At 39.5% G+C, this 25,592-nt stretch overlaps 1 protein-coding gene across 3 annotated transcripts in view; it reads left to right on the top strand.

Annotated features, from left to right (window-relative positions):
- LOC132401015 (CSC1-like protein 2) overlaps positions 1-25,592 on the top strand; it is a 198,310-nt gene that overhangs the window by 83,061 nt on the left and 89,657 nt on the right. For all 3 annotated transcript variants that reach the window (XM_059982731.1, XM_059982730.1, XM_059982728.1), the window contains 2 exons: positions 9,554-9,592; positions 12,848-12,938. In XM_059982731.1, coding sequence (XP_059838714.1) covers positions 9,554-9,592; positions 12,848-12,938 — 130 coding nt within the window. The remainder of the gene's footprint in view (positions 1-9,553; positions 9,593-12,847; positions 12,939-25,592) is intronic.

Raw genomic sequence — 25,592 nt, 5'->3', positions numbered from 1 at the left:
GTTAGAGATTTTAGTTGCAGTTTGACTGATGAGAGCAGGAGTTTGAAAAGTATGATTGAGAGGGTGGAGAAAATTCAGAAGTACCTGCAGATGCTGGAAACATGAAATGAAAAATGCTGTAAATGCTTAGGTCATATAGTATCTGCAGAAAAGTAATAGTGAATGTTTGAAGTTGAAGATCCTTTATTATTTCTAGCTTTGTCAATTGGAGCTTCCAGCATTTTCTGTTTCCATTTGCAGTAAAATGAGCATGAAATCATCTTACTACCCTTTCGGAGACTGGACTGTGTAGTGGATCAGAGCCCCAGTCCTCAGTCCAAAGAAGCTAATCCTAGTTCTCTTCAGAAGACTCTAGCTCACTTTATCAATCTCTCACCCCACACCTGTCTTGTAGGAGTTGAAGTTGAAACTTGTTACCTGCAGATCTCAGGTAAGCTTAGCCTCATCTCCTACACTTTAGTTTTAGATGAGTGTGCAAAAGGGTTTTGTAGGTCATCTGACTGTCGACCAGATTCCAGGCAACATTTCGGAAGGGTCATGGCTGCATCATAGCCTTAAATCATGCTAACCTGTGTCTCAACTTCAGTAACCCACCAATGTAAATTATCAGTTGTTTACAGCTAACTCTACCAAACTTGTTTCTAAAACTTTTAATTGATTCTATCCCCATCTGCTCACATGCATAGAGTGATTGGGTTAATAGAATCTTTTTCTTGGAAGCTATTCTGATCCCCCATATTTCTTTTTTAACCAAAAAGGCAATGCTGGAGCTTGTAATTCAATGTTGTACAAGATCCATTTTTCATTCAAAAGTCTCTGGTATTTGATTTTGCACGTTCCTATTGTGTCCTTCTGGAGCCTAGTTTGAGAGCTGTTACTTGAGTGTGGAAGTGCATTGCATAAATTTGGCTTGGCTCTTGTCTTGGTGATTCTTGGTTGAGTACAAGGCTGAGAACCTTATATTTAGCCTCTCATGATTCAAAGGTGGAGTCCGTGCAGTGGCTGTCTGGAGATTCATAGATTTATTTCTGAGCAATGCTGGCTTAATGAAGTAATGCCTGTTCAGTATGAAATGCTGATTTTTGGTCCACTTCCTTCCAAGGCACAGTTTTTAAAAAAAGAAACTTCTTGGCATATTCTCCCTTCTTCCTTTTCCTTTTCCTAGCCCCGCTGCTATTCCAAGAAAACAGGCAGATCGGTTCTGGTGACGTCATTGTCCAGAATGGCAGCTTAAGTCAGTACCTCCTCTAGAAAAAAATGCATATTTTGCCTCATTAATCCATTAAGATTTGAATTGATAAGGGGGGCAAGAATGGGGAAAAAGAATGGAGATAAAAAAGCATCACTGCAGAGCCTGTGAACGAGAGGGGTGCAGCGAGCGGCTCTCCTACCCGAACACATGGTAGCGAGGCTGACAATGGGCCTCGTTCAGGCGAAGTGGCAAATATGATAAAAATTCTGCAAGAGATACGGGGATTCCAAAAACAACTAAATGATATCAAGTCAGAGCTTGCAAACATCAATCAAAAAGTAGCGGTGGCAGAGACATGAATTGAGAAGGTGGAAGATCACGTGCAAAACATGGAATGGATACAAAGTAAAATGATAAAAATATTAAATCAACAAGAAAGTAAACTGCTTGACCAAGAGAGAAGATCACAGTGGAAAAATATCAGGATATACAATGTTTCCGAAGGAGCAGAGGGTTTGTCTATGATGGAGTTTGTATGAAAGTTGCTGCGGGATGTGCTAGAGATTCCTTCGACTGTGGAGCTTGAAATTGATAGGGCACATCGCTCCGCAGCCTACTGGAGACAGAGAAGATAAGCCAAGCTCAAAAGTAATTAGATCCCTTTGATACAATACCAAGGCGGAGATTCTACGAAGGGCCTGGGGAAAGAAGAGGGTGTTTTTGGACGTGAAATTAATATATTTCGATCAAGATTACCCCCCCCCCCCCCCCCCCCCCCCGGTGGTCCTGCAGAGACATGAAGAATACTATGAAGTAAAGCGAGTATTAAAGCAAAGAAAGATTAGATTCCAAACTCCATACCCTGCTAAACTGTGAGTGTTTTATGAAGATGGGATCCAACTGTATCAGACAGTGGAAGAGGCGACTACAGACATGAAGGCCAGAGGGTTGCCCGTCAGCGTGATCAAACTGAGGGAAAGCTTGGCTGAGCAGTTATCCCGATCTGCTTGGGAAACAGAATCGAGAAAGCAGGGGACAGGAGGAGGGCAAGAAAAATATATCAGGAAGAGACTGGGAGTTTTCCAAAGACAGCCTTCACCCCCTCCAGAAGAGGCATAAGGTTTGGCTAACTTCAAAAATGTTGATAGGCTAAATGGAAGCAAAAATAGACGGTGCTATACCTATCTTAAGAAGTACTTATTATAATATGAATGTTATATTACTCAATTATTCTTTTTTATTCATTCACTCCTTTGTCCCCACCTAAATGAGAATATATATATATGGGAGGAATAAACAAGGAAATCTTTTCTGTGTAATGGACATAGATTTGTTCACTTACTTTTATGGGTACTGCAATGGGGGCCCTCAACTCACAGGTAGGAGGGGCTATCCCCCCACAGCTAGACATTTCCTTTAGCTCAACCCAGGGTCATCTACTAGAGACCTCAGCCTTGGAATCCCACCTTTGTTGCCTTTTTTTAATTATTCACATTTCTTGGTTCTTATTTGTTCAGGGAGTAGATCGATTTAAGTTTTATTCTGCTAATTTCAATGATATATTGACAGATAAATACACATGGCTAAGGACAAAGTAAAATACATTTCTTTTAATGTCAATAGGCTGTTAAATCCAATCAAATGTAGTAAAGTTCTATCCAAAATGAAAAAAGAACAAGCCCATGTAGTATATTTACAGGAAACTCACTTCAGTGATAATGAGCATGGAAAACTAAAGAGAATGGGCTTCACTAATTTGTTTTTCTCCTCATATAAATCAGGACATAGGAGAGGAATTGCTATTCTTATCTAAAGCAAGCTAAATTTTGAAAAAGTATTCGAAATGGGAGATAAGGAGGGCAGATATATTCTGGTAAGGGGGAATATAGATGGAAATTCAGTTACTCTAATGAATATATATGCACCCCCAGGAAGTGATATTAATTTCTTTCAGAAAATTACTAATATTACGGTAACGGAAACAGAAGGTCTCCTGATATGTGGGGGAGACTTAAATTTACAATTACAACCAAAGTTAGACTCTTCCAATAGAAAAATCTATGAAGCAAACTCTTTACATAAGAAAGTTAATACACTTTTTGAGGATGCTGGTTTAATTGATACATGGAGGGACCTTTTCCCCAACAGAAGGGATTACACTCATTATTCAGCCCCCCATTCTGTATATACAAGAATAGACTATTTCATAACATTTGGAAGAGACAGACAAAATAAACACCTGTGGAATTGGGACAATAGATGTAAGTGACCATGCACCTATATATTTATCTGTTGATCTTGACCTACAACCAAAGAATACTATTTGGGAACTAAATTCAAGTCTACTCAATGATCCCTACGTTAAGGAACAAATTAAAAAAGAAATTGGTCTTTACTTAGAATTCAATGATAATGAAGAGGTTTCATCTTCTGTTCTATGGGATACTCTGAAGGCTGTTTTAAGAGGGAATTATAAAATAGGCTGAAGGAACTAGAAAAAAACACAAATTGAATTTGGCAGAGGATACATTAGAGGAAATTTTAAAAATTAGGAATAAAATTAATAGTTCGGATATGCAAGAAATCAGGAAAAATTTAATGTTTCTGAAACAGAGACATTATGAAAGTGGATCTAAGTCTATGAAAATACTGGCATGAAAACTGAAAAAAAAAGATAGCTGAAAATACAATTCATAGAATTAGGGATCCAAGAACAAAAATGATAAATAAAAATAAGCTAAGTGAAACTCAAAAAACTTTTGAAGTGTTTTACAAAACTCTATATTCCAAAGTTCCAGGGGGAAGCATAACCCAAATTGACACCTTCCTGAATTTTCTAAAGTTACCCACTTTAAGCGAAGAACAAAATAGAAGGATGATTGCTGACATAACTGAAATTGAACTAAAAACTGCAATTAGTAGGCTTAAATTAAGCAAGTCACCAGGATCAGATAGGTATACGTCAGAGTGGTACAAAGAATTTTAAAATGAATTAATTCCAGTCTTACTCCCCACACTGAACTGGGCTCTTAAAAGGGACAAATGCCACCCAGCTGGAAGGAAGCGATAATCTCAGCTATACCGAAAGAAGGCAAGGATAAAATGGAATGCTGGGTCATTTAGACCAATATCCCTTCTTAATGTAGATTATAGATTATTTACCTCCATCCTGGCCAAACGATTAGAAGAGTTTCTATCCATACTGATACATAACAATCAGACAAGTTTTGTACAGCATTACCAAACACAAGACAATATATGAAGGACACTTCACATTATGGATCATGTACAAAAAAAAATAAAATTGAAGCAGTAGTGATAAGCATGGACGCTAAAAAGGCATTTGATTCGGTTAATTGGACTTTACAGAATTTTACATAGATTTGGTTTCCATGATACAATTATTAAAATTATACAGGCACTATATGACAACCCTACTGCTAGGATTAAAATCAATGGATATTTATCAAATAGTCTTACCCTAGAAAGGGGCACAAGACTTGGTTGTGCATGGTCACTGCTACTCTTCACGTTATATCTGGAACCATTAGCTCAATACATCAGACAAAATGAAGGTATGAGGGGAATTACTACTAAAGGGACAGAGCATGAATTGGCCTGTTACGCGGATGACATTTTGATCTATCTAGGGCAACCAACATACTCTTTACCTAAATTGATGCAATCCTTTGAACAATATTGCCAATTATTAGGATACAAGATCAACATTGATAAAACCCAATTACTTTCATATAACTATAGCCCACCAAGAGAAATTGAAGGTAGATATCCCTGGGCGTGGCAAACAGAGTCTTTCAAATATTTGGGTATATTTGCCCAAAACTAGAGGGAGATATTGCAACTCTTAAATGCTGTGCATATGACTCGGATTTTACGCCAAATAAACTGGATGCTAGATTTAAGGACTGGACAGCTAAAGGAATAACAGTTCTTTGCAATATAATGAAGGGGGAATACTGTTCAGTTTTGAAATGCTTAAAGAGAAACACTTATTAGAGAAACAAGACTTTTATCAGAATTTTCAGATGCAACAATATGTTAATAGAACGGTTAAAAATGTAACCAAGGCAAGTACATGTTTGATAGAGCTCTTTAGAAAAGCATATAATTCAGATAACAGTAGTAGAATCATTTTAAGCGTGTATAAGGATTTGTCAAATTTTAAAACACATTCGACTTCATACATTAAAACAAAATGGGAGAAGGAAGGATGGATAATTATATCTGAAGGAGAATGGACAATAATATAGAGGTATCAATGGAAGTGTACCAGAAATGGAGGGAGTTTGGATGGGAAAAATTTGATAAATTATTTTATTACACCCTCTCAGAAATCCCGTTATGATAGTAACATCCCTGTTTGCAGGAGAGATTGTGGAAATCAAAATGCAAATCATTATCATTTTTTGGGAATGCCCTGTTATCAAAGACTATTGGAGTGGGATACACAATGCCCTACAAGACATCTTTAAATGTGAAATACCCTTAGAAAGTAAGGCCATATATTTTGGGTATGTACCTCAAGAATGGTTGAAAAGAAAGAGTTATTTAATGAATATTTTTCTGATGGCTGGTAAAAAGACTCTTGCTAGGAAATCATTATCACAGGAGATCCCAACCTTAAATGCATGGATGGAAATTACAATGGACATTTACAAAATGGAGAAGGTAACAGCATCTGTTAATCATAAGTTGGAACAATTTGATTCATTGTGAAAAATGGTTTAACTACATAATGCCTTATAGGCCTGATTTTATTCTCACAAATCAATGAACATGTTGTAAAAAAATCACTCCCTATTTGTACATAGTTTTCTCCTTTTGCTTGTTCTTTCGTTCCTCTCTTTTCTATAAGTGTATACCTCAGATAAATATTATGTGGAGATTTGTGGCAAATATGACTATATGATATATATGTACAATAATCTGAAATACATCTTATGGAAATGTTAGTTTGATGATGAACTTCAATAAAAAAAATAAATTACAATAAAAAAGCAAACAGGCATATCAGAGAAGGTAGTAAATGCAACATTAAACTGAATGCTCCCAGTTTTGGTCTGGAATGGAGTGTGGAGATCCGATAGGAATATGTATGGATTGAGAAGCTATTCCCCTCAGTGAACATCTCCAGAAGAACTGCCGAGTTGTTCACATAAGCCAGAACGTGTTTTCGTGTATGAAAGGGGTTGAATTAGTTCATCAAATCCAATGAGGTGCCATCCACAGCCTACCTCTTTCTTACCTGTAATGGGTGATGCACCCTAAATTATGTAGAGAGTTGATGACTGTGGGTTCTCAGTCATCACTTAGTTGGACATGGAGGATATTTTATCTTGGTTCAGCAAGATGAGAACAAACAGTGGTGCGTGAATATTAAAGCTATTGATTATGGAGGTTAGAAATAACCTGTAATCTCATCCACAAAATCCCAGCGTTATTACATTTATAAAGATGTCTTTAGTCTATATGTGATCTAAACTGTGCCTGAAAGCTGAAATGTATTGTGATAAAGGAACATTTAGGTGGTCCAACAAATGATTTGCTCTTGCACCAGTGAAGAGGCCATATTGTGGAAGACCAGGTTGATGTGGAAAGACTGTGTATGTTCCTGGATGATGGTGAAGAGAGAAGTATTGTACTACATCACCTGTGGTTGCAGGGGAAAGTTCCTGGGAATGGGTTGGGAAGGTTGCGTGAAACAGAGTAGTGAATTGTTCCATGCAGAAAGGGGGATGGGGATGATGCATTTGGTGGTGGGATCAGAAGCAGAATCAGATTTAATATCGTTGGCATACATCATGAATTTTCTTGTTTTGCAGCGATAGTATATTGCAAATTAAGTACTGCAAAAAAGGGGGAAAAATAGTGAGGTGGTGTTTATGGGTTCAATGTCCATTCAGAAATCTAATGGCAGAGGGGGAGAAATTGTTACTGAAAAGTTGAGTGTGTGTCTTCAGGCTCCTGTACAGCCACCTTGATAGCAATGGGAAGAGGGCATGTCGTGGGTGATGGGGGTTGCTAATGATGGATGCTACCTTTTTGAGGCATCACCTTTTCAAGGTGCCCTCGATGCTGGGGAAGGTGGTGCCCGTAACAGAGTTGGCTGAGTTTATGACTTTCTGCAGCATTTTCTGATCCTGTGCCTCCATACCTCCATACCAGACGTTGATGCACCCAGTTAAAATGTTCTCCGCAGTACACCTGTAGAAATTTTCAAACGTCTTCAGTGACGTACCAGTTCTCCCCAAACCCCTAATGAACTATAGCCTGTCATGCCTTCTTTGTAATTACATCAGTCTGTCGGGCCGGGGATAAATTTTCAGAGATGTTGATTCCCTAGGAACTTGTAATTACTCATTTCCGCTGCTGATCCCTCAATGAGAACACATGTATATTCCCTCGGCTTCCTCTTCCTGAAGTCCACAGTCAATTCCTTGGTCTTACTGATGTTGAATGCAAGGTGGGTGTTGTGACACCAATCACAATGGGGCTGGTAGAAATTATGGAGGGTAAAGGTGAAGACAAGAGGAACTCTTGCTGTTCTGTCTGGAGGTAGATTGTGGGGGTGGTGGGAATGTGGAGAAGAGCAGCTGTACAGGACATAGAGGAAATGCATGTGAACAATCTGTCAACAATGGCAGAGAAGTAACATTGGGAAAGAACATTTAACAGCAGAAATTTCATCTTGTTTTAATGGGTTGCTATAAATCTTTGTTTATTCACCAAGAGAATTGTACAAGTTTCTTCATCTTTGTTGGTAAAGATGGATGTACTGATAGCTGAATAAAAAAAATTATCTCACTCTTCACATCTAGCAGAGATTTGGGTGGAAGTAGTGATTACATATTGCGTTTTATAGGTAAAATAAAATTGATATACTCGATTTTTAAATTGCTCTTTTAATTACCACCAGATCCACTTTGTTATTTTTAAGTGACAGTTGTAACAGAAAATGTGATGAGAATTATGTGAAAATTGATGTGAATTGATATACTTTATAAATCATATTCTAGCAATCCACACAAACTGCTATACCAGCGCACCTAAGAGATTCAAATCCCGGTGAAATTCAGTGAATTTTCTATTGGCTTTTCTTTCTGTTTCCACTTCTGAATATTAAAAAATCTGCTGGCTAGTAATAACTCGAGTTCGCCTTCTCTGCAGTCTGTGTGACCCTTCTGTGTACTAGTACACTATTCCATTTCTTTGATCTTCATTGCATCTAGTTATATTTCTCTCCCTGCTCACCTCTTTGCCCTGTCACCTTATGGCTGAGATAAAATAGTACTCGTTCTTTCATAATTCACCTATACTAACATTCTGAAGTAATAAGAACCAAACCAAAGCTAGACTGAGCTAAGTTACTGCTTAATTTGAACCCAGATTATAGCTTGATTTTACTGTTTTAGTTAACGTCATGGGAACATTTCAAGTAAAATGGAGTTTGGAGTTTCTAGATAACGTGGCCAGGTTGAATGACCAGACTACTCTTCAGTCCCAGACAGGCATCACTCCTGTCTATTTACACTAGTGCACCAAAATTATCTTTGTTCAATCAAAGCAAATAATTCCAACACTTGTAAACAACCAGCTGGATTTAATACTGCAAAAAGATGTCTGATCATATTAGTATTATATTGTCAAATATCTAATCCCTTTGCAGCTTTCAGATGACTCTGTTAACTTTGTCAGTCATGCTATCCTACCTGCAATTTTCACCCCTCAGCCACGTGACCTGTTGAATTCCCAAGGGAAAAGACATTTTGATTTAAGGTTGTCAGTAAGTTGAACATTTGATTCTTCAAACAAAAATATTTATGTAAAAGCAGCATTGAACTTGGTGATTTGGGTGAACTTCTATAGAGTTCCAGTGGATGGAAAGTTTTTGTATTTTGATTTGATTTTGATTTTGATCTGTATTGCTCAGAACCAAGTGCAGTATATTTGAGCAGATAATTGCTCAGTTTTCCAGTACTTCGGTTTATAAAACGATAGCTGTGAAGGATCAGCATTTAGTTATGGCAGTAGTTGGCTTTCCAAAAAAGCTAGAATACACTTGATGGGCAGATTCCTGTGTTGTATTACTTCATTCTATGAAGTTGATACAACAGATGATCTGAATAATATGCTGGACACACAATCTTTATTGTGAAGCAGTTTTTTGTGGCCTATTACAACATTTTCAGCTTTCCTGGTAGACTATTTTCATGGATATTGAAGTCTCTGCAAGCAGTCTTGAGCATAACAAGGCAAGAGAAGCCATCGCTGTCTGCTTTCATTTGAGGTAAAGTTGGATTTCTTAATTTGTATTTTAAGGTTTTTCTTTTGCATTTTTAGAAAGAGACATGGAAAACATCAAGCAGAAGAGCGGGAATAGTATGTTTATTTTACCATTTTAGATCTCTCCCCCATGATTTATGGTAGCATTAACAATTTCTTCATTCACATGCTCTCTGGGTTGAATTGATACTAATGTTTCTTCAGTAAAGGTGCTGCCGGTGTGTAATATTTCTTTGGCAAGAACACTATAGATTCTGTAATATTGCTGATGTTCTGTCACTGCTTGCTGTCTGCTGCCCATGTGAGAAGCTTCTCCATTGTCCAAAACTAAATGCAGCTTGTATTGGAATATTTTATGTGCAAGGCAAAGCAAGAATTAATTAAGGAAAACTGCTAGAGGAATTGATAAATTTTTGAGAAAAAAATTTTGTCAGACAAAAGTGAGTTAAATCCTGCTTAAAAGACAGAAGTGTGGTTTTTAAATTTAATATCAAGATGGGACTGTTATTCAAGTTAAGAGTAGTGAGCAGGGCTTGATTATGAAAAAGATATGCTTGGCAAAATGTTGCACTGATGGCACTTCAGAAGAGAGCATTAAGATTTGGTTTACGGATTGAGAAGTTCTGTTAATATTGCTGTAGTGAAGATGGCAGAAGCACTTTTGGTTAAATTATTTGGTTAAATAGATGGGACACAGGAATCAGACTGATTAAACGGCATAGTGTAAAATGAAATTCAAGAAAGATGGGTGGATTAAGAATAGGCTTTGGAAGGAGGGATGAAAGGTTATTTCGTCCATAAATGGAAGAGGTGAGTCTTGCAGAAAAGCTGAGCTTAAGGGAAATAGTGGAAGAGATAAGAAATACAGTGGGTGAAAGAGAAGCAAAGCTGTGACTGGCTAAAAATAGTGAGGGAAAAAGGAGGACAATAAAAGCTGCAATGAAGGCACAGTGGATTTTGTGCTGTTATCAGACCATACAAGCATTGCCACTGGAAATATCTATTCAATCACCGTGCTTGTCTTTAAATTTACTGAATAATCCTGGATTTGTGTGCGAAGTTCAAGTTTCTCACATGGTGCAAACATTGCATGGCCTTCTGTTTTTGAAAAATGTTAAATGATCTTAGTCAATGATGTTCACTTGGACTTCCTGCAATTTAACAGCAAGGCTAGATGTAATTATTGAATATGAATTAGTTGAATTAGCTCTGTGCAGCCACCTCAGCTAAGAAATTAGAATCATTTGTCTTCTGGGTACAGTATTACAGCAGTAAAATAGGCCCACATGATGAATATAAATCCCAGCCCGCTGTTGCCCTCGTTTAATACTTAAGACTTTGGATCTGGTTTGAATGGTAGCATTGTCACCTCTTTAGTTGGATCGTGTGCTGGATTCAAGTCTAGAGTCTTCAGCACAATATCTTGTCTGGCCTCAGAGTTCAGTGCAGACTGCTGAGGGTGGGGGGGTGCCATCTCTCAAAAGAAACAGGCCCTGCCCGTCCTCCTTCCATGGATGCTGCATGCCACTTTCAAACAAGAACAGAAAAACTTGCCCAGCACCCTGCTTGATACTTGCCCTCAGTTAACGTCAAACAAAACCTCATTTCCTGGTGCTGTTTGTGGCATCTTGCTATGTACAAATTGTAGTTCTGTTCTATTTAATTTTGGAGGGAAAATTAATTTTGTTATAGATTGCATCAGATAATCCTGAAATTGAGATTATGCATAAATGCAAGTCCTTTTCAATCCAAACTAGGCTCAAACCCCATACATGTAAACATTACTCCAAAATGGAACAATGGCAGTATTACCTCTGCTCCTACTCAGCTTGAGAGGAACTAAATTCTATCATATCCATATCAGACTGAGAAGCTTCGTGTGCATAACCTTTTCCTAGTTGGCCTCCAGTCACTTACTGTAAGCTATAAATCTCATGAGTTAACTGAGATTCTGTTGTGGGACCCCTTCAGATACCTTTTTATGTTCTGGATGTACATCTGACTTTACATAATAGCTGCACTTCAACTATAGATAGGTGGATTCCATCGTTTGTCCTTGAGATTTCTGTGGTTCCCTGACTTTTGGCAGATTCATCACACAACAGAGAACTGTTCCATCAAAATCAGTCCATTAAAATTGGTTTCTCCCTGAGGAAGAAAGGACCCGGTTCTGGTTGCAGTGAAGATGATTAAAGGAAGTGTCCTCATTTGTGAGATTTTATCATTGTCCTGCTGATATCCCAAATCACCTCACAGCTAATTAAATGCATTGAAAATGCAGCCACTGTTTTTAATGCAGGGCAATGAAGGAAAAGCTTCCACAACATCGGAGTTAAAGATAATTGGCCACCCTGTTTTTAGCCATGTTTATGTCCTACTGCATAAAAGCTGACAGTTCAATGAATCCTCTGATAGAGAGTACCTCAGTTGCAACAGTCCTTTGGTATTGCAATGAAGAATTGCATACCAGGACCTGGAAAGGCATAAAACAATCCTACTGATTGTAATGGTGGGCACACCACCGTAGCCCCAGGATATAACAATTAAATATTAATGGCCATCCTGGTCAATGAGGCATTGGATTCTCTGCTTAAGGAATAGAAATTATCTGCTGGAATTAAATATGATCTAACAGTCATCCTAGTATTTCTAGACATAACTGTTAACAGGAATTTCTCAATTATTGGACATTGTAGAAAATTCTTCCAATATTACCAAGCCTTGAGATGCAGAATGTTGCTTGTTTATTTTGTTAGGAAGGACCAGCTGAACATCACCTTTTCTTTCCATTCTCTCTTTGATGACTATTTGCAAAGGTCCATGAATCTTAACCACTATTTAACCTTTCTCTTCCTTTACAAGTTGTACATGCTGCTGGCAGATGAAACTACTGGAGTTGGTGGTGGTGATTGGGAAAGTAATTTTGTGCTAAAGTGGCAGTATCTCAAGTGTCTGTGGGCCTTACTTGTTTAATATATGAATAAGCCAATGAAGAGAACACACTGCTGAATTTCTTGTTGTAGTTCATCACCTTCTAATGTGATAAAACAAGTAAATCTTTAAAACTACATAATTAAAATGTATTTCAATACCAAAACAGAAAATACACCATTATATATTTCTACGGTGTGTTTGCTGAACAAAGTGCAAATTACTGTTTGCAAGTAGACAACGCTGTCGAATTCCACTCATCGAAATTTAACAAATGGCACTGAAGCAAATACTAGTTAAAGCACAAACATTTCAGTGAGGCCTTCTGCACTGATTTAATGCCACTGATACTAGTTTACTTGGGATTAGTAGAGCGCTTGTATGCTGATATAGCCTCTACTCTTTTGTTTTGTCCTTTAGTGTGGTTTCGGCTCTGCATTCGGAGAACCATGACAGATATGAACGTCTGACTTCAGTGTCGAGCTCAGTTGACTATGATCAGAGGGACAAGGTGAGTAACTTTGCCTGAATGTCTGGAGAAGTTTAACAAAGGATGTTTCCTTTTATTGCAAAGATTTTTGTTGTTCCAGCCAGTTTATCACATTTTAAGAAAGCAAAAGGGTTTGCTGTGTTGGCCATAGTTTTGCTGAAAATCCTTGTTAGTGCCTTTACTAATCAAATGTTTGAAGAAGACTAAAATGAATTTGGTTTGCTTATATCCAGGTTGTATTTGTGATGTGTTTGGAACCAACCGGTTCCAACTGCTCTTTGTTTAGAAAGTTATTTTGAGGAAAATTGATGAATGCATTTAGCATACTGCTGATTGAAAAGAGAATAAATCTTCTGCTTTTAAGATTATTTATAGAATGATTCATTGAAAATCATTAACTTTTTCAAATGGTATAATAGCGCTGACTCACAGATGAAGTAGAAAATGAAAGGGCAGTGAACTTTTGATGTCCTGATCAGCATTTCCCAAACGTCTAATCACCAGCCTTGAATTCTAAAGTAAAGCCAAATGTGCAGAAGGGAAAAGTTCGGAGGCTGCTTTAAATGAAATGGCATTGATATTCACATGGCAGCTCAGCTTCCAAGGCCTCTTCTGCTTTAAGCTCTGTCACCTTATCTGTCTCCATTCTGTACCTGTGTTCCTTTGTTGTACTCTCTGAATGCACATAGCATATATTATAGTAATAGGTTGGGATGGGCAGTACTTCAGTAGACACTACTGAGATAATCTTGTATGTTATACGAGCATGATTTAAGGAAAGGTATATACAATATACTAATGTGGATACCTTAATTTTCATTTTCTGTTTGACTTTACAAAGTCAGGAGTAATGACAAGGTTGATAGGGGTCTGCTGAAAATCGGATTAAGGATGTTATGTTGCAGGATGACAGTGTTAGATTTCAAAGCAGCTGCAACATAACTTCCTTACTTATACACTCTTATACTTAATGCCTCATCCAATGAAGACAAGCATGCCAAACACCTGTCCCACCCTATCTACTTGTGTGACTACTTTCAGGGAGCTGAAAGATTGGCACTGTAGCTCAGCATTTAGTATGTTATTACAGTGCCAGTAGTAAGATCAGAATTTAGTTCTCGTTGCGGTTGTTAGGAGTTCATATTTTCTCCCCATGAGTTCAGGTGTTTCAGTTTCCTCCCACATTTCAAAGATGTATGGTTAGGGTTAGTAAGTTGTATACGTACTTTGTTGACACTGGAAGTGCAGTGACACTTACAGGATGTCCAGCACAATCCTTGATTTGATGCAAACGATACATTCCACTGTACGTTTCAATGTACTTGTGACAAAGCTAATCGTTTTTTCTTTCTTTCTATGAGCTTGGGCCGCAAGATGCCTCTACATCACTGCTGTTATAGTCCTGCCATTAACTCTGTTTTCATCTTACATTTGACCTCCCAAAATGCAAAATGTGACACTTGCCCAGATTAAATTCCATCTCCTATTTTACCACCCTTCTCTGGAACTGATTTGTATTCTGCTATATCCTTTTACAACCTTCACTATCCACAACTTCTCCTTCTTTGTCATCTGCAAAAATCCTAACCCAACAATCTACATTTTCATACAGTAATGTATATATAATTGCAAACAACAGAGGTCCTGGCACTGATCTCTTTGGAACACCATTGGTCACAGACCTCCATATAGAATCACACCCTTCTACCACTTCTGTCCTCTACGGATAAGCCAATTGTTAATCCTGAAGTTGCAATGCATCTTAATCTTCTGAATCAGGTGATCAAGAGGAACCTTGTCAAGTGTCTGAAAGTCCATGCATTCGACATCCTGTGCCCTATCCTCATCAGTTCGTCACGTCCTCAAAATTTTTGATTAAGTTTTTTATGACATGACCTGCAAGTCATGTTGACTGCCCCTAATTAGGCTATGCCTTTCCAAATGCACACATTCCCTAAGAATTCTCTTTAATAGCTTCCCTACCATTCTGGTGAGGCTCACTCGCCTATATTTTCATAGATTATTCCTATTTTCCTCAAGCAGAGGAACTACATTGGGTATTCTCCATTCCCCAGAGACTTGTCAGTTGCTAATAAAGGTACAAAGATCTTGATCAAGGCCCAAGCAGTCTTCTGTCTTGCCTCTTTCAGTAACCTGGGATATATACCATCAGGCCCTAGGAACAAAACCACTTTAATCCTCTTCAAGAGACCCTGCACCTCCCTGATCTCAAAATGCCCTAGCAAATTAGCATGCTCCACACTTCTCACTAATCTCTATAACCTTCTTGGTGAATACTGATGCAAAGTACTTGTATCACCCCCATACTGACTCCAAGCGCAAATTCTCTCCTTTATCCTTGAATGCATTGGAGAATGTGCACAGAAAATTCACTTGGATGGAAAGATTAGATAGGTTGGGGTTTATTTCCTTGAAGAGGGACCTGATGTGCACAAAACATAAAGTAGATAGAAGAAAACTTCTACCCATAACAGAGTTTTCTAAAAATGCAAAATGTAGGTTTATGGTAAGGTGCAGGAGATTTAGAGGGGATCTAAGGAAAATTTTATTTTTCAGTTAGAGCAGTGGTTCCCAACCTTTTTTTGGCCATGCCCCACCTAATCACCTCTAAAATCCTGATGCCCCCTGCGGTGATATATAATTCTTATTATTCAAAAAGTGAACTCTTATTCACCTGGAGGAAGCCTAAAAGACCATTAACTTGGTTTAAACAAGCTTCCAAAGAACATGGCATTCATGAAAGAGAAAAATAAAAGAACCAAAGGACTGTTAAAGTTCTGAGGAAGAAATTACTAAGAAATTGTAAAAAAAACATTAAGTGATATTAAAATAATAATAATAATAAATAAATAAAACAATGCCAATTTGTTTCTACAGCATACAAAGACAGATACACCGTTTAAAAGAGATGATGCAATGTACACACCTTCACACCACCAAGAACTGAAAGCTACTGCAAAAAGCAGCATTGGCGCGACCTCGTATGAGTTTCTTACGCGTTTGGACTTGTTCATTCGTTCCTTCCTACATCAGTCAATTCATTAATTTAATTATGAAAGCCATTTGATGGTTGTAATGATGGTGATACACTATATATACAGTACATACACAATTACACATGTACTTACACACAAGTATTTATGCATACTGTATATACACATATGTGTTAACTCGCACACACGCTCATACTCACACAGACTTACTAGAAAAAATTCACTGTTAATAACTCATTCTCGAATTGCCCCCCCTTAAAAATCAAATTACCCCCCTGTGGGGCGTACGCCCCATGTTGGGAACCACTGAGTTAGAGGGTGTTGAAATCTAGAAGTGTACTGATATAGTGGTGGAGGCAGGGAATCTCACAACATTCAAAGTGTTTGGACGCACACTTGAACTGTTGAGGCATAGAAAGCTGGTGAATGGGGTTAATGTAGGTAGTTGCTGGTAAGCATGGTCGGCTGAATGGCCTATCTCTGTGTTGCATGACGCTGACTTTGTAACTTATTAGTGTTCTGCCCTCCCCAGCCTCCTGTTCTAGGAAATGACCTTGATACAAGACTAAGTGCTGTTAGCTATTTTAATAACACAGTAATTCTAAAACATTAGTTATAATTTTCTTTTCAAACCATAATAAAGGTGTGTTACTGGGTCATTGAACTCCATTATTTGGCTCAAATGCATGATAGCAACTTGATAATGAAAAGTCTAGATTCCTTTTATAGATCTACATAGGTCACCACATGCACCATCTGCAATCACATTTTGTTTTCCAAGAGTACAAAGATTAATCTAAGTATCATGTAGGTATATTATTAATCAATCTTAAGTATTAGGTAGAATGCTTCTTGGAGAGAACGTTAAAGGAATCAGAATATTTCTCTTTAAATTTGCATTGTTCAGTAATGGAAATGATTGAGTGTTGGGAGGCACGATTGTTGGGAGTATTTAAAGGGGAAATAATACATTTGGAAGATCGGAGAATTGAGGGGAACCAGAACACAAGAAATGTATAGGGCAGATCAGCCATGAAATCCAGGTGGAGCTGAGTGACATCCTCCTATTCTGTAAGGTCCTTTTTTTTTGTTTTTACATTGAACAATATCTTCAGTATTTTTGTGGGAATTTTAAACTCTCCCCATCCCAACCCCTTTCTCTAGTTTTAATTCTTGGCATCTAACCATCATTTAACATTATCCAAACATTAATGACCTTATGGTGATTAACAGTGCGAGTACCAGTTCTGCCCTTCATTTATGCGGCAGTAGTAGATTTGGTAGAGGTGTACAAGGGCATAGTTGGTTTAAATAGAAGTGAACAGGCATTTAAATCCTTTAGCAACCCCTTTTCTCCATGCACCAATCCAAATAATACTTAAATGGTACTATTGTACCTGCCTCAACTGCTTCCTTTGGCAGATCATTCTATATACTCACCACCCTCTGCATGGAAAACATTACCCTCAAATCCCTTTTAAACCTTTCACTGTACCCTTAATCTATGCCCCTACTTACTCTGGAGAAAATACTGTTAACATCAACCTTACATATGCCTCCCTTAGTCTTAAAATTTCCTGTAAGTTCGCCCCTCATTCTCCTACGTTAATAAAGACCTAGCTTGGCCAACTTGCCAACTTAGACCATAAGATAGAGGAGCAGAAGTAGGCCATTCAGCCCATCAAGTCTGCTCCACCATTCAATCATGAGCTGATCCAATTCTTCCAGTCATCTTCACTCCCCTGCTTTCACCCCACATGCTTTGATGCCCTTCTCACTACAGTTCAGCCCTCTAGCCCTGATAGCATCCTCAAATCTTATTTGCCCTTTAACTATAAAAACATGACCAAAGCTGCACAGACTTTTCCAGGTAAGACCTAACCTACAACTTTTACAATTCCGACTCCTGTACCCAATGCCCTGACTGATGAAGGCCAGCATGCTGTATGTTAGGGTTATAGTTCAGTTATAGTGTTAATAGTTAGGGTTTGAAATTGCTGCCTATCAGGACAATGGAAAACACAGTCTTCAGTTGGATTAAAAATTTGAAATATTTTGAGGAATGGGAAGCAAGAGAAAGGAAAGAGACTATTTGGAATTGCTATTGGCAAAAAGGCCTGCTGCCCATTAACAGATTTGATTCTACAAATGCTGTCTGCTATTAGAAGGCATGGGATCCAGGGAAGTTTGGCAAGATGGATTCAGAATTGGCTTGCCTGCAGAAGGCAGAGGGTCATGGTGGAGAGTGTACATTCAGATTGGAGGGTTGTGACTAGTGGTGTCCCACAAGGATCTGTTCTGGGACATCTACTTTTTGTGATTTTTATTAACGACCTGGATGTGGGGGTAGAAGGGTGGGTTGGCAAGTTTGCAGACGACACAAAGGTTGGTGGTGTTGTAGATATTGTAGAGGATTGTCGAAGATTGCAGAGAAACATTGATAGGATGCAGAAGTGGGCTGAGAAGTGGCAGATGGAGTTCAACCCGGAGAAGTATGAGGTGGTACACACTTTGGAAGGACAAACTCCAAGGCAGAGTACAAAGTAAATGGCAGGATACTTGGTAGTGTGGAGGAGCAGAGGGATCTGGGGGTACATGTCCACAGATCCCTGAAAGTTGTCTCACAGGTAGATAGGGTAGTTAAGAAAGCTTATGGGATGTTAGCTTTCATAAGTCGAGGGATAGAGTTTAAGAAAAGCGATGTAATGATGCAGCTCTATAAAACTCTAGTTAGGCCACACTTGGAGTACTGAGTCCAGTTCTGATCGCCTCAGTATAGGAAGGATGTGGAAGCATTGGAAAGGGTACAGAGGAGATTTACCAGGATGCTGCCTGGTTTAGAGAGTGGATTATGATCAGAGATTAAGGGAGCTAGGGCTTTACTCTTTGGAGAGAAGGGGGATGAGAGGAGACATGATAGAGGTGTATAAGATATTAAGAGGAATAGACAGAGTGGACAGCCAGCGTCTCTTCCCCAGGGCACCACTGCTCAGTACAAGAGGACGTGGCTTTAAGGTAAGGGGAGGGAAGTTTAAGGGGGATATTAGGGGAACACCAACCACTCAGAGAGTGGTTGGTGTGTGAAATGCACTGTCTGAGTCATTGGTGGAGGCAGATACACTAGTGAAGTTTAAGAGACTACTAGACAGGTATATGGAGGAGTTTAAGGTGGGAGGTTATATGGGAGGCAGGGTTTGAGGGTCAGCACAACATTGTGGGCCAAAGGGCCTGTAATGTGCTGTGCTGTTCTATGTTCTATTTGTAAATCTGTTTTATTGTAATCTTCCTGTATCATGAGTGATTCTCCTACATTATCTATGCTTTAAATGTAGCTCAACAATGTAGATTAAAGATTACCGGAGAGCCACACCCTCATTACAGACTCTACATGCACCCAGTCATCAAATGTCCAGTACCATTTGAATAGCTGTTAAATGGTATGAGTCATGATAAACATGTCCTGTCTTAACTTCTAACACTTTAATCCTGAGCAATATGAGTGTCTCCACCGGGCTACATTGGCAAGTATTTGAAAGTCATTTAGTAGTTCAGAATCGGGTTTAGTATCACTGGCATGCCATGAAATTTGTTATTTAGTGGCAGCAATACATTGTAATACATAATGATTAAAACTAAATTACAATAATTATACATTTTTTAAAGTTATAGAAGTAGTGTAAAAAACAAAGGGGAGGGGAAGATACTGAGGTAAAGTTCATGGGTTCATTGTCCATTCAGAAATTTGTTAGTGGAGAGGAAGATCTTGTTCCTGAAATGTTGAGTCTTCAAGCTCCTATACCACCTCCTTGGTAGTAACAATGAGAAGAGGGTGTGTCCTGATGATGCAGGTCATTATGATGGATGCTGCCTTCTGATGCTGTGCTGGATGTTGGGGAGGCTGGCGCCCATGATGGAGCTGGCTGAGCTTACAACTTTCTGCAACTTTTTCTAATTCTGTGCAGTGGCCTCCATACCAGACAGTGATGCAATCACTAGAATGCTCACCACAGTGCATATGTAGAAATTTGAAAGTGTCTTTGGTAACAAACCAAATCTCCTCAAACTCCTAATGAAATATAGCCACAATCTTTGTAATTGCATCAGTATGTTGGGCCCAGGATAGATCCTCATGCTGACACCCAGAAACTTGAAACAGCTCACCCTTTCCACTTCTGATCCCTCAATAACGACTGGTGCATGTTCCCTTGACTTCCCCTTCCAGAAGTCCACAATCAATTCCTTGGTCTTAATGAAGTTAAGTGCAAGGTTGTTTCCGCAACACTGCTCAACTAGCTGATGTATCTTGCCCCAGTACACTACCTTGTCATGATCTGAAATTCTGCCAACAATATTTGCATTGTCAGCAGATTTATAGAATGTGCTTCAGCTGTGCCTAGCCCCACAACTGTGGGTGTAAAGAGAACAATGTGGTGGGCTAAGGACACATCTTTGAGGTTCACTAGTGTTGATTGTCAGTAAGGAGGAGATGATAATTCTGATCTGCACAGACTGTGACCTTCCAGTGAGTAAATCAGGATCCAATTGCAGAGGGAGTTAGAAGCCCAGGTTTTGGATCTTGTTGATTGGAACTGAGGGTATGATTAATCATTCACTTTGCAGGGTAGAAGCACATGAGGGATTCTCCTAAGCCCTCTTGGCTTGTCCATCCAAATAATAAGTAGACTTCATCCTGCTTGTATAATGCAACTATATTTTGAATGATTACAAAGATTTTTGCTATTTATTCTGTCCTTTCAAGTTTTGAAATATGGATATTTTAACTGCATCTTCAGAAGGCCTTTATCAAGGTGCCACACCTTGGGCTGCTTAACAAGATAAGTGTGAAATTACCATAACTGGAGAAGAGATTTTCAGGAAACTGAAAGATCTGAATTAGATAAATCACCTGGACCAGATGATGTACAACCAAGGGTTCTGAAAGAGGTGGCTGAAGAGATCGTGGAAGCGTTAGTAATGATCTTTCAAAAAGCAGTAGAATCTAGAATGATTTCAGAAGACTGGAAATTTGCAAATCTCACTCCAAGAAGGAAGAGAGGCAGAAGAAAAGAAACTATAGACCAGTTAGTCTGATCTCAGTGGTTGGGAAGATGTTGGAGTCAATTGTTAAGGATCAGATCTCAGGATACTTGGAGACACATGATAAAATAGGCCATAGTCAACATGGTTTCCTCAAGAGAAAATCTTGCCTGACAAACCTGTTTGAATTCTTTGAAGAAGTAACAAGCAAGATAGACAAAGGAGATGGTTGATGTTGTGTACTTGGATCTTCAGAAGCCTTTTGACAAGATGCCACACGTTAGGCTGCTTAACGAGCTACGAGCCCATGGTTTTACCAGAAAAATACTAATGTGGATAAAGCAATTGCTTATTTGCAGGAGCAAAGAGTGAGACTAAAGAGACTAAACCAGCTTTACTTGTTGACTACTTGTGTCTAGTGGTGTTCCACAGGAGTCTGCGTTGGGACAGCTTTTTACATTATACATCAATGACTTGGATGATGGAATTGCTGGCTTTGTTGCTAAGTTTGCAGACAGTATGATGATAGTTGGAGGAGCAGGTAGCTTTGAGGAAGTAGCGAGGCTACAAAAGAACTTGGACAAATTAGGAGAATGGCAAAGAAATGGCAGATGGAATACAGTGTCGGGAAGTGTATGGTCATGTCCTTCAGTAGAAGAAAAGAGGTTGAATACTTTCTAAATGGAAAGAAAATACAAAATAACTGAGGCACAAAGGGACGTAAGTCCTTTTGTAGGATTCCCTAAAGGTTAATTTGCAGATTGAGTCTGTGGTGAGGAAGGCACATTCAGTGTTAGCATTGATTTCAAAAGGACTAGAATATAAAAGGAAGAACGTAATGTTGAGACTTTATAAAGCACTGGCAAGGCCTCACTTGGACTATTGTGAGCAGTTTGGGCCCTTTATCTTAGAAAGGATGTGCTGAAACTGGAGAGCGTTCAAAGGAGGTTCATGAAAATGATTCCAGGATTGAATGCTTGTCATATGAAGATAATTTGATGGCTCTGGGCCTGTATTCATTGGAATTCACAAGAATGAGGGGTGAAAAGCCTTGATAGAGTGGATGTGGAGAGGACATTTCCTATGGTGGGAGACTGTAAGACCAGAGGACACAGCCTCAGAATAGAGGGGTGTCCTTTTTGCATAGAGGCGAGAAGGAAATTCTTCAGCCAGAGAGTGGTGAATCGGTGGAATTCTTTGCCACAGTTGGCTGTGGAGGCCAAGTCATTATGTATAATTAAGGCAGAGGTTGACAGATTCTTGATTGGGATACATAGAGAAGGCAGGAGATTGGCGCTGAGAGGAAAATTGGATCAGCCATGATGAAATGGTAGAGCAAACTTGATGGTCCAAAATAGCCTAATTCTGCTCCTATATCTTGTGCCTTGTGGTCTTATAAGAGCCCTTGGTATTAGAGGAGATATACTAGTATGGACAGAAGATTGGCTAATTGGCAGGAGGCAAAGAATCAGAAAAAAGTTGGCCTTTTCTGGTTGGCTGCTAATGATTAGTGGTGTCCTATAGGGGTCGCTGTTGGGATAGCTTTTTTTCACATTATGTGTCAGTAATCTGGATGACAAAATGGATGGTTTTACGGCCAAATTTGGAGACTATACAAAAATAGGTGGAGGGACAGGTAATGATGAGGAAGCGGAGAGTCTGCAGGAGGACTTGGACAGATTGGTAGAATGGATAAAGAAGTGGCAAATGGAATATAGTGTAAGAAAGTGTATGGAGGCTAATGTAATTGGGTATATTTAAAGTGGTGCTTAATAGGTTCTTGATTAGTAATGGTATGAAAGATTACAGGGAGAAGGCAAGCGAATGGGGTTGAGAGGTATAATAAATCATTCATGATCGAATGGCAGAGCAGACTCGATGTGCCGAATGGCCTAACTCTGCTCCTCCATCTTATGGTCTTATGAAATAGTGCAACATTATTTACTTAGGGAGCCAGCACAGAACAGGCCCTTCCTGTCGAACAAGTCCAACAATCCATCTGTTTAACCCTAGCCTAATCGCAGAACAATTTATTTGTTATTGTTTTATTCCTCTTGGCATTTGACAAACTGATTCATCAGTTTGTATTGAGTTCAAGTTGATTTAGCTTGCCGTGTAATGCTGGTGTGCATTTGCCGTTGTTAATGGTCACTTGATTAACTCCCCCAGTGTTGTTTCTCATTCACCTTTTAAGGCTAAAGTGCTTTACCTACAGCTGAGCTATATTGTGCCTATTTTCCTCCTGAATTTCCTCCCCATTGGCTTGTAATCTTTCAAAGTGCATGTTCGCTTCCTTTTTTGAAAGTTAGTAGTTTTAAGAGAAGTGATCATTAAAGGAAAGAAGCTAACATGTTTATTATTCCTGGGAACCTAACCAGACTATATTTGATCCCTTTATATTAACCTGTCACTGGTGAGGATGCTGAAATGTCTGCTAGCCAATCAACCTTCCTTACTACAATTTACTGACAGTGCACTCAATGTTGGCAACCACAGAGTAAAAGCTGGGAATGTATCCTCAAGAAATACGAGGAACCAATATTAAATTGTTATTGTCAAGTCATACTAATGTCCTTTGACAGAGGCCTTTACCATTCATCATCACTGAACCAACAATCCTTTGAGAAAGTCCTGCATGGGAGACTGGTCCAGAGAGTTCAATCACAGTTCAGGATGAAATAGTAAATTGGATTCAACATTGGCTGTGCAGGAGAAACCAGAGTGGTATTAAATAGTTGCCTCACTGACCGGAGGCACGTGACTATGGAGTGCCACAGAGATTAGTCCTGCATGTTGTTGTTTGTCATTTATGTTACTGATTTGGATAACAATGTGATAAACAGCATCAGCAGATTTGCAGACACACCAAGATTGGGGGCGTAGTGGACCGTAAGGAAGGCTAGCAAAGCTTGCAGGATCTGGACCAGCTGGAAAAATGGTGGATGGAATTTAAGGCAGACAAGTGTTGGGTATTGCGCAAGATAGAAAATGCACAATGAATGGTAGGGCAATGATTAAAACAGAAGGATCTGGGAATTATCTTCCATAATTCCTTGGAAGTGGTGTCACAGGTGTAAGTAAGGTTGTAAAGAGAGTTTTTGGCACATTGTCCTTTATAAGTACAGGAGTTGGGATGTTACGTTGGAGTTGTATAAGATATTGGTGAGACCATATTTAGTGTATTGTGTGCAGTTCCGGTTACATACATACAGGAATATCAATAAATTATGTAAAGGTTTATGTAAAGGTTCAGTAAGTTAGAACTTTATTCCCTGGAGTGTAGGAGAATGAACAGCTGATGGGAGGGTCTGTAATGCTTCTTACATGGGCCAATCCCTGCCTCTTACTGGGGAAGAGTCTTTCGATGAGTGGTTCAGTTTGACACTTCCGGCTGCATTTCATCCCTCGAGAGACACAAGACTGTGGTGTTCAGTCTGCAGGCTAGTATAATCTCTAAGCATAGCCCCCTAGTCAAGGTTAATGTATGACCCTCTGATAAGTCACCACCACCATCATATGCAGCTGTGTCCAAGGCCCTTTGGTGAAGGGCTTTGGTCCCTTCCTCCACTGTGCAGCACCCTTCCCAAGACTATAAATCCCACTTGGAAGAGTGAAGTATACCTTACCATAACTGACGCTATCAGTCTGCCCCACAGAGTTTCATCACCCCCATCAAAGGTAGGTGGCAATCTCAGAGTGTTCGAGCATCGTTAATCCCATGGTGGGATATTGACACCCACCTTTCAGTTCACCCATCTCCCTAATGAACAAACTCATTCTCGCATTCTCCTTATCCCAGATACTCAGCAACTATGTGGGCAGAGGCTCCCCTGACTTCTGCCTATACCTGTCTCCCAACCCACCGGTTCCTTAGCAGAGGGAGGTGTTCAGGCCCAGCAGGCTCAGCTTTCCAATCAGTTTCTGAGGAATGATTGTGTTGAATGCTGAACTGAAGTCTATGAACAGCATTCGAGCATGTGTCTTTTTTTGTCCAAGTGGGTTAGGGCCAGGTGGAGGGTGATGACAATGGTGTCATCTGTTGAACGGTTGGGACGGTACGCAAACTGCAGGGGGTCCAGTGAGTGGGACAGCAGGGTCTTGATGTGCCTCATGACAAGCTTCTCGAAATACTTGTGAGTATTGTGAGTAAAGGTTGTGAGTTCAACGGGACGATAGTCATTGAGGCAGAACACTGAAGACTTCTTCGGCACAGGGACTCCTCATCCCCCCCCCCATCCCCCCCATCCTCCCCCATCCCCCATCCTCTCCTGCCCCCCATCCGTCCCATCCTCCTGTGCCTGAAGTGGCAGGACAAAACAGATACTACATGTACACACTGTGGCAAATACTTAAACAAGAATGTGCACTCAGGCCGTCTTTACTGCAGCACACCTCCACTGTTTACTGTTTCCACAGTACCATCTGTCTGTGACAACTTAGAAAGCGAAAAGAAATCTTCTGCTTACCCCATGCTACATTTAAACTCTACCAGCACCATGATGTTGTCAGCTAACTGGCAAGTAGTGGGAGGGGCTGCAGTGCAGGTAGGGGACTACAGGGAGTTAGGAAGGAAGTTGAGAAGCAGGACCACAAAGGCAGTCATCTTGGAATTACTGCCTGTGCC

Source organism: Hypanus sabinus, chromosome 10 (genome assembly GCF_030144855.1).
Source record: "Hypanus sabinus isolate sHypSab1 chromosome 10, sHypSab1.hap1, whole genome shotgun sequence".
NCBI classification, from domain to species: domain Eukaryota; kingdom Metazoa; phylum Chordata; class Chondrichthyes; order Myliobatiformes; family Dasyatidae; genus Hypanus; species Hypanus sabinus.
Note: the sequence above shows the minus strand (reverse complement) of the source record. Positions and strands in the feature narration are given on the sequence as shown.